Source organism: Chionomys nivalis, chromosome 5, assembly GCF_950005125.1.
Source record: "Chionomys nivalis chromosome 5, mChiNiv1.1, whole genome shotgun sequence".
Classification (NCBI taxonomy): domain Eukaryota; kingdom Metazoa; phylum Chordata; class Mammalia; order Rodentia; family Cricetidae; genus Chionomys; species Chionomys nivalis.
The window spans coordinates 83809903-83819693 of NC_080090.1; the positions used below are offsets into that span (position 1 = coordinate 83809903).

The 9791-nt window shown below is 52.2% G+C and overlaps 1 protein-coding gene across 2 annotated transcripts; it reads left to right on the forward strand.

The window, feature by feature from the left end:
- Positions 1-1244: 1244 nt before the first annotated feature.
- On the forward strand, positions 1245-6061 carry Elf3 (E74 like ETS transcription factor 3). Of its 2 annotated transcripts, none has more exons than XM_057770255.1 (9): positions 1245-1399; positions 1900-2072; positions 2476-2697; positions 2832-2930; positions 3294-3413; positions 3547-3636; positions 3791-3907; positions 4734-4929; positions 5328-6061. In XM_057770255.1, the coding sequence occupies exons 2-9, from the start codon at positions 1910-1912 to the stop codon at positions 5440-5442; spliced, it is 1122 nt and encodes a 373-aa protein (XP_057626238.1). In that variant the 5' UTR covers positions 1245-1399; positions 1900-1909; the 3' UTR covers positions 5443-6061. The 2 variants fall into 2 exon arrangements, with proteins under 2 accessions (XP_057626238.1, XP_057626239.1); XM_057770256.1 differs by lacking the exon at positions 1245-1399 and adding an exon at positions 1416-1536.
- Positions 6062-9791: the final 3730 nt, after the last annotated feature.

The following is a 9791-nucleotide window of genomic DNA, read 5'->3' on the forward strand; positions in this document are numbered from 1 at the left end:
CCTACATTGCTTATTGGATGTTTTTGTATGAAAATTGTTAGGTTTAATACATTCTAGTGCTAGTTAGGGCAGTTTACATCTTTAATTCCAGCGCTAGGGCCTATCTCTTGAGTTTGACAATATTGTATAGACTCCTATACGTAGTGAGACACTGTCTCAAAAAACAAACTATTCTGGGAATATAACCCATTTGTAGGACGCTTGCCTAGGAAGCTCTGGGTTTAACTTCCAGCATTTCCTTTTTTGTTTGTTTTCAAGACAGGATTTCTCTGTGCAGCAGCCTTGGCTGTTCTAGAACTTACTCTATAGACCAGGTTGGCCTCAAACTCACAGAGTGGCCTGCCTCTGCCTCCCGAATGCAGAGTTTAAAGTCTTGTTCCACCCGGCCTCCCGCTCCTTCTTTTTTAAGTGCCTGGTAAACGGTATATTAACATACACAGTCCCTTTTTGTCAGTAATGACGCAAGTGTTAGGCTTTTGACCACTAGAGGGCAGCAGGCAGATACTGATGGACTGCGACGAGAAAGGTTAAGCCTTAGCCATGTGAACTCCAGCACCTCCAGCCGACCTTAGACTGGGAGCGAGCCACAGGCACCAAGTTAGACCTTTGAAGGTCTAAGTGCCCGATGTTTCCCGCCGCAGCAACCATCGTGCTCGGGAGGACTCCAGACAGGCAAAGTGCTACCAAACGCTCTGTGGCTGGCTAGACTGGCCGACTGAAACCACGCTGGAGCGTGAATGTGGCCCAATGTGATGCCTAGTCGCTTTCAGCACCCCAGTTTCTGGATGCTGTGGAGAAAATCCTTGAGCCTTTGTAACTTTTACTAGGCCCTTTTGTTCCCAGACCTCTAGATAGTTAGATGCAGCCGTTCTGACCCAGCCACCGGCTCAGATTCCTCGCCTTGCTTTCTCCTTCCTAGTCCGGCCCTGGCCAGGTCCCTAGGAAGAATTTCCCCGTCTAGATGTAGGCCTAAAAAACATATGCCCACCCCAACAATGTTCCCGCCACCTGCCCAGTCCAGTACCCAGGGCCCAACCCCAGAGGGTGCGGAATGACAGACTCTGACAATCATTAAACAAGCCAGGCCTGATTTCCCAGCACCGCCTGCTAGGATCTGGGCCAAGTGGCACGGAATATGCAAATCACCTGGGACCGGGAGCCCAGTCTGAAGGAAATCCCCTGCATCCAATAAGCCACCAGCTCAGGTTACAACTGGGGACGCACACTGAAGACCTGGCGGGGAGGAGCCAGGCGCCACTCTATTTAGTGAGGGTGGGGGAGCGCGCTGGCCACACTCATCACTGCTACCTGGCTGAGCCTTTCAGCCGCCTAGATTTCTTCTCTTCCCGTGGCCTCAGAAGCCTGCTCACCCGCCTGCCACATCGAACCCTGACTCTCGGTAGGGTCACATTCCCCAGCTCTGGCCCCGGGAACCGTCCAGTGGATTTACAGTTCTGAATTTAATTACTCCAACTTGGAGCTTCCTAACCTGAGTGTTAGCGCTGTGGGGGTGTTCCGGGACTGGTCAGAGACCAGGTCAGTGTCTTGGAGGGACAGGGTGGCTTCTTTGGTTCAAGGGCCCAGGTGATTTGTGGAGGGAGCCCCAGCAGAGTTTGTCTCCTGGTTCCATCCTGCTTGAGATTATTTTTATTTTAATTTTTTTGTTGTTGTTGGAGCGGAATCTCCCAGTTTGGCGCCCGGCTGGCCTGGCGCTTCTAGGCTCAGGAGATCATACAGCCTCAGCTTCTCAAGTAACTGTTTCTTCAGGGGCTTTTTGAAAAGAGAATATGACTGTCTACAGCAACACCGAACTCTTTCCTGCTTCTTGGCTGTTGCTGCCCAGGCTTGGCCAGAACTGAGTAATGGAAGTGCCCTGACCAACTTGTCTCCTCTTCCCAGGGGGGGCCTCATGGCAGCCACCTGTGAGATCAGCAACGTTTTTAGTAACTACTTCAACGCCATGTACAGTTCAGAAGACCCCGCCCTGGCTCCCGCTCCTCCATCGACTACCTTTGGCGCGGATGACTTGATGTTGACACTGAACAACCCCCAGATGTCGCTGGGAGGTCCAGGTGAGCACCGTGCAGCGGGGTGTCTTGAGAGACAGCACACTCACCTAAGAGGCTCTTGGCTCAATGGGTAGGGAGGAAGATCTCCAAGGGAACCCCCGGGCTTGGGGCTGGGGAGGATTTATTCATTTATTTATTTGAGCAGTGCTGGGGCAAGAATCCAAGCAAGACCTTATGCACGCTAGACTCTGCTCCCAGCCCCTGTGAGAAGCCTGTAATGGTTGAGGTGGTGGGGAATAGGGAGACTGTCACAAAAGACAGAGGAAAGCACTGAAACCGGGGGTATCGTGTCTGTGACTATTACCCCCCCCCTTACACCGCTATGGGAGGGGAGGACCCCAGACAAGATCCCAAAGGGACATCAAACTGGCCTGTGTTCACCCTCTGACTGCGCTCCTCCTTTCAGAGAAGGCGAGTTGGTCAGGGGAGCAGCCCCAGTTCTGGTCAAAGAGCCAGGTTTTGGACTGGATCAGCTACCAAGTGGAGAAGAACAAGTACGACGCCAGTTCCATTGACTTCTCGCGATGCGATATGGACGGGGCCACCCTCTGCAGCTGTGCCCTTGAGGAGCTAAGGCTGGTCTTTGGGCCTCTGGGAGACCAACTCTACGCCCAGCTTCGGGACCTCAGTAAGTCCAGGCCAGGGTAGTGAACAGGGAGGAGGATGGGCCTCGAGAAGGACGGACTCCGGGCTCCTGGCTGGAGGGCACAGCCAGCGAGCCCTTGCCCGAAGTGGTGAGTGACCCTTTCCTGCCTCCGCCAGCCTCCTCCAGCTCATCAGATGAACTCAGCTGGATCATCGAACTGCTGGAGAAAGATGGCATGGCCTTCCAAGAGGGTATAGGAGACTCGGGCCCCTTTGGTGAGAACCCATTTTCTTTTCTTTCTTTTTTTTGGGGGGGGGGTTTCGAGACAGGATTTCTCTGTGGTTTTGGAGCCTGTCCTGGAACTAGCTCTTGTAGACCAGGCTGGTCTCGAACTCACAGAGATCCGCCTGCCTCTCCCTCCCGAGTGCTGGGATTAAAGGCGTGTGCCACCACCGCCCGGCTCTTTCTTTTTATTTTTCTCTTTCTCTAGCTTGTCTTGTCCTATCCGCAACCCTTCCAACCTGCTAGATATCAACTAGGAAAAAAAACTCGATAGCCAGTTCTCGGGGCCCCTGGGTGGTATCACTTGTCCTTGCTGGTGCCCTGGTCCTCTCTAAGCGCCAACTTCTTTCTCCCAGATCAGGGAAGCCCTTTCGCCCAGGAGCTGTTGGATGATGGCCGCCAGGCCAGCCCCTACTACGGCAGTAGCTATGGCCCTGGAGCGCCCTCCCCTGGTAGCTCTGATGTCTCTACTGCAGGTGAGCGGACTGGCCATGCCTCAGTTTCCCTTCTCCAAAGGTCCCATAGTACACCTAGTTCCCAGAACAATTACCTGAATCTGCAGACAGGGTAAGCTGGTCCCAGCACTCAAGTTGACTTCTCCACCCCTAGGAACCGCTACTCCCCAGAGCTCCCACTCCTCTGACTCCGGTGGAAGTGACTTGGACCTGGATCTCACTGATAGCAAGGTCTTCCCTAGAGGTGAGTTGAGAGGGTTGATCTTGGGGGGTCCTGTTCCACAGCGTCCAGCCACTCTTTCCCGTCTTCCTCTCTGCTCTACTGTGGTTTCTATAGAAAGGCTTCCCATTGACACCTTACCCTCACCTTCTTTTGACCTTCCAACCCCTTCCAATAGATGGCTTTCCTGACTATAAGAAGGGGGAACCCAAGCACGGGAAGAGGAAACGGGGGCGCCCCAGAAAGCTGAGCAAAGAATACTGGGACTGCCTGGAGGGCAAGAAGAGCAAGCATGGTAAGTTATAGGGGCTGATGGTACTGTGGGAGGAGCTTCCTCGGTCACTTTCTTACCTTTGTGAACAGTTGGGAGGCTCCATGGCATTAGCGATCACCTCATTACAGAGGCCTGCTTGGACTTAGAGAAGAGGGGAAACCAAGGATCCTAGGGGGAAGCTCACAGAGAAAATCCAGGCTTCCTACACACACCCCTTGCTAACTTTTTATACTCGGCCCCCGTCTTGCTTGACGGAGCTTTCTGGTGGTGAGGAGGCAGCTGGTGGGCGCTCAGACCGGCTCAGTCCAGTGGGCTGGGCTGGGTGAGTCTCCAGGCACAGCCTGCTGAAGGGGCCTCAGGCTTTGTGTGTTCCAGCTGCTCTGAACCACCTGGAGGTCACCCCAAAGGTCTTGTTTGCCGCCTCTTTCACAGGCCTGCACGTACGCAGTCATGGCCTGCTTTCATTCTTGTCCCGAGGGGATGGTTTTTTTTTTTTCCCCAGGAAGCTGTCCCTTGGTCCTCTAGGCTATAGCCAGCTCTCTGTCCCCATGTGTGCCAAGTTCCCACCAACGTTGGTCCCCATTGATCCATGAGCCACTCAGAAAGTAGTGTGGCTGTCCATCTTAGCCAGATGTTTGAGCCTTAGAGAATTGTGTGGTCTGTGCAGTCTGCCTAGCATACGACATTTTGGAACAAAGAAGGCAGCAGCCACTACAGCGGTTCCCTAAGAGGACCTTGCCCAGGGAGTCTAAAGGGACTGTCCATTTGGATCTTAGCATTGGGATAGGCGAGGCCAGATGGCCTGGAGGAGAGGGGCACCCAGGACTGAGGAAATCTTCCCTTGTAGCCCCCAGAGGTACTCATTTGTGGGAGTTCATCCGAGACATCCTCATCCACCCTGAGCTCAACGAAGGCCTCATGAAATGGGAGAACCGGCATGAGGGTGTGTTCAAGTTCCTCCGCTCAGAGGCCGTGGCCCAACTCTGGGGCCAAAAGAAGAAGAACAGCAACATGACCTACGAGAAGCTGAGTCGGGCCATGAGGTAGGCTGGGGGCTGTCACCCATCATCTCTCAGGGACCTCTGTTTGAACTCTGCTGTCTTCTCCTAGATTACCCAGACAAGCCTGCGGGCCCACAGGGCAGAGTTGGCTCACTGACACCTGAGCACACTTAGCTTCAGCTAACACATCTGTGGTGCCAGGGGCTGTCCTGACTAGTTCAGCAGCGCCAGTGACCCCTCCATCCCTGTGTTCATGCACCTTCATGAAAGCCCCAGGCCGTAGCTGGAGGACACAGAGAAGTTAATGCAGAAACAGGTGCAGGGCCATAATTACAAACCAGTGTGGCCACGGCAGGTGGGATGAAGGTAGGCTTAGGGCAGCAAAGCCAGGGGAAACCTCAGGCCATAGCAAGTCTCCTGACCACCGTCTTCCCACCCAGGTACTACTACAAACGGGAGATCCTGGAACGCGTGGACGGCCGGCGACTCGTCTACAAGTTCGGCAAGAACTCCAGCGGCTGGAAGGAGGAAGAGGTCATAGAGAGTCGGAATTAGTGGTCAGGACCTGGCTCAGCCACAAACTCGAACTGAAGCCTTTCTGGAAGGACAGGCAGACCGGAAGGCCCCCTCAATGTGGATGTGTTCCCTGTGTTGCTGTGGAGAGGAGGAACCCGGCAAGTGTGTTGTGTCCTGAAGTGCCTGCGGCCTCTCCTCGCCCACCTTTTGGAATTACAAGCCTCAGGGTTTGAAGTGACCTGATCGCTGACTCTACAGCCGGGACTCCAGCTCCTTCCAGTCCCAGCACTGACTGCAGAAGAGACCCACCTGCAGATGCCTGGGCTCAACCAAGGAGGCTGGGGAGACCGTGGGAGGAGAGTGCAGGGGCAGAAGGGACAGGGTTGTGTTCTCCAGCCTTCCTTCCTGGACTGACTTCCTCCTCTTGGCCCAGTACTCAGGCTCCACAGGCGGGGGTCCGAGCATCCCTAATTTATGTGCTATAAATATTCCAAGTGTACATAGAGAGCTATTTTTTCTAAAGCATTCCCCTCCCTGCTCTTCTCCCACTGAGTGCTGCTGGCCAGATTGATTGTTCTAGGTCTCCTAACTAGACCAGCGTGAAGTGGGGTGATGCCAGACCCCTCAAGATGGGGTTCCTGGATCCCTTTTCCTGTGAATGGAGGCTTAGACCTCCAATAAAGTGCCTTCTAGGCTTTTTCTAACCTTGGTCTGAACTGTGTATTGAAATTTGGGGCTATGGATTGGGTGAAGCTCGGAGATGGGAGGGAGAAGAGATAAACATACAGAAGATACGGGGAGGCGGGGTATGGATTTTTGTAGCTGGAGGGTTGATTGGAGGCTGAGAGGAAAGCAAAGAAATGGGGGAGGCTGCTCCCTACTTCGAAAGCACTCAAGGCTCCACGCAGTACCAACCACGTGCTCAGTGACCTTGGCCAAATCTGTCTTCAGGGCTGTTCCTCTAGTACAACAGAGTTTAGATCTGGTGTCTTCTCAGAAGTCTAGGATAGCAAGTTCAGCCTTGCGCGCAGCAGCCTTTGCACTCCAGCCAATTTGGCTGCGTGCTGAAGATCTGTAATCTGAACCCTAACTTTTTGTGACTGACATGAAATCACAGATATGATCTTGTAAAGTGGAAAAGCAAAACAAAATGGAGATGAGCGCTTGATGAGAAAGAATGGGAGCTGATCACTGTTGATAGCCAAGTCTTTAGCACCGCCCCTCCCCTCCACTTAGTCTGATTCCATCCCCTCCCAGAAAGAGATTATCCCATGTAGATGCAGAGACAAGATTCCATAGGTGTTCCTAGGCTCCACCCTTTATCTTGGGCTTGGGAGCATCTCTAGCTTGGTTTTTTGGTTGTTTTGTTCTTATTTGGAGATTTGAACTGTACTCAGAGGTCTGGCCATGCTGTTGTCTGTCTGTCTGTCTGTCTGTGGTGTTAATAACTTACTAAACTATCTCATGTGCACATGCGCAAAGTGAAGTGCTGTAGGGCAGGCATGGTAGTTCAGTTACCTGTAAGACCAGCACTTGGAGAACAGAACAGAAGCAGGAGGATTGCTGTGAGGTTGTTTTTGTCTGTCTGTTTTGGGTTTTCGAGACAGGGTGTCTCTGTATAACAGTCTTGGCTGTCCTTAAACTTTGTAAGAGGTTGGCCTCAAACTCATAACACCCGCCTGCCTCTGCTTCCCGAGTGCTGGAATTAAAGTTGTGTGCCACCACTGCCCTGCCGCTGGGAGTTTTCAAGTCTGCCTGGTGACCAAAGTTCCAGGCCAGCCAGGGTTATGCAGAGAGACCCTGTCTTAACCCTCCTGTGCTCCACCCCCACCACACACACCTAAAAACCCACCATGCCATCTGTAAATGAACTAATTAACGCCTAGTTGCCTTGGAAATGCCAGCTTATTCTATTCCCCCGAGGAGTACAGATAAAGGAATCTTGAAGGAGCGTCTGTTCGTGTTCTGTCTGGAAATGGGGCTTGCTCTGGAGCAGCAATGAGGCCTGAAAAGGATAGGGAGGTTGGTTGAAGAGACTAGTGACGTTGTGAAAGACCCCAGGGTCTTGCGAAGCCGTTTTGGAACAAGTCCTTTCATCTTGACAAGAACGGAGGTTTCGGCAGGCTAGGTTTCACGCTGTTGTGGTCACCTAGCTGGAAGCTCCGGCTCCACTTGGCCAAACAATGACCTCATTTGTGTGTGCTGTACACTGCTAGCTTCTCTCCCGACCTGCCTCTGGAGTCCTTCCTTCCTTAAAGAGACAACCTCTTGCTGATGAAGATCCCTTAACCAAAAATAGCGGGCTTCGGGGGGGAAGGGCATCCTTGCTCTGCTTCCCTAACTCATCAATCTTCTCAGCTCTCAGGAGACCTCCAAGCCCAGGTCTTCAGGCAAGAGGGCTGACAAGCCTGCCGAGCCTCAACATTGCTGAGGCAGCTGTTCTCCAGACCTTTGTTCTGCCCTCCTCAGCTGGTGTGGTGCTTCCCTCCTCCCGCTAGCACAAGGGGTCCATCTCATAACCGTCCAAGAAGACCAAACGTCCCAGTTCTTTGCTGGGAGCGAAAGTTGGCCCAAGGTCACTCACTGGTCAGGTGTGAGTAGGGACCAGAAACCCAGCATTCCTGCCTGGGCCTGGGTAGCCTTTTATGATACAGCGTCTCTGTAACCAAACCTATCTTGAATTCCATGCTGTAGCCCAGGAGAGCTAGCACTGGTCCTCCTGCCTCAGCCTCCCAAGAGATGGAATTATTTGGGGTTTTTGTTGTTTTGCTTTTTTTTGAGATAGGATTTCACTCTAGACCAACAGACTAACAACTCAGAGTTCAATATGAAGTTCAGGCTGGCCTCAAACTTTTTGATCCACTTGCTTCAGTCTCTAAAGGCTGCCCTGCTCAGTCTCTGGGGAGCATCGCTCACCCAGATCTTTCTCCTCAATATTTCTCTCTCCTCTTCATCCAACAGGACATGTGTGTCCCGTAGATTGCTAGGCTGGCCTTTCTCAGCTCTCTGGGGAAGTCAGAACACTTACCCCAAATCTCACCAGCTCAGAGAGACCATCCAGTCCTCTGCTACCTGCCCTGGGTCCTCTAGGTGTGTCTTGGGTAGGGCTGTTTATGTGCTGCCCTGAGCTGGTCACCTCTTATCAACTTCTGAGTAGGTCAGAGAGAGGTCAACCCTCCAGGGCTTGGGTGTGCCCAATGGGCCTGAGGGGCTGGGCTGGCTGCCATGCCTCCCCTGAATGGCTCCCAGAAGCCCACAACCCCACCCTTCCATTCTAGCTCTGCTGCAACTCCTGGAGGAGGTGAAGAAGTGGGAGCTTTTTGGGTTTTGTTTTTACACTAATTTAATGAAGGATGGCTATTTCATTGAGTCTTCATCACCAGAAAAGGGTTAATTTGCTGACTGCTATGCTGGGCCTTTTGGCTTCAACCAGCACTGTGCATCTCAATTCTCCCAAAGTAGGGACTTTTTCTGGTTTATTCCATCTGTCCGTTTGTACACTTCTGTCCCTTACCCCAGCAGCAGCCCCTCGAAACAAGCTTACAGTGTCAGACCCTAGCACAGAGAAGCACTACATAGGCAACCGTCAAACGGCCCTGTGATTGTCCCTGCCCTGGTAGCCCCTCACGAACACCACTCATGCCACAGAGACAACACTGGCACTCCACAATCACACACACCATACACATACACAATCACACACACCATACACATACACAGATCACACACACCATACACATACACAGATCACACACACCATACACATACACAGATCACACACACCATACACATACACAGATCACACACACCATACACATACACAGATCAAATCACACACACCATACACATACACAGATCACACACACCATACACATACACAGATCAAATCACACACACCATACACATACACAGATCACACACACCATACACATACACAGATCACACACACCATACACATACACAGATCACACACACCATACACACACATACACAGATCAAATCACACACACCATACACATACACAGATCAAATCACACACCACTCACACTGGCATACGGTCTCACCCTCAAACAACCCATCGTATGCATTTGCACTACATACTCACACTCACAGAGGCCACAGAGTCTGATACACTAAGGAATCTCACACACACACACACCCCTTACTTACACAGCCACATGCACTCACAACCAGACTTGGGCCCCTGCTGTTGAGATCAACCACCCAGACTGTCTACCTCAGACTTTTTGTTTTTTTTTTTTTTTTGGTTTTTCGAAACAGGGTTTCTCTCTGGCTTTGGAGCCTGTCCTGGAACTAGCTCTGTAGACCAGGCTGGTCTCGAACTCACAGTTCTGCCTCCCGAGTGCTGGGATTAAAGGCGTGCGCCA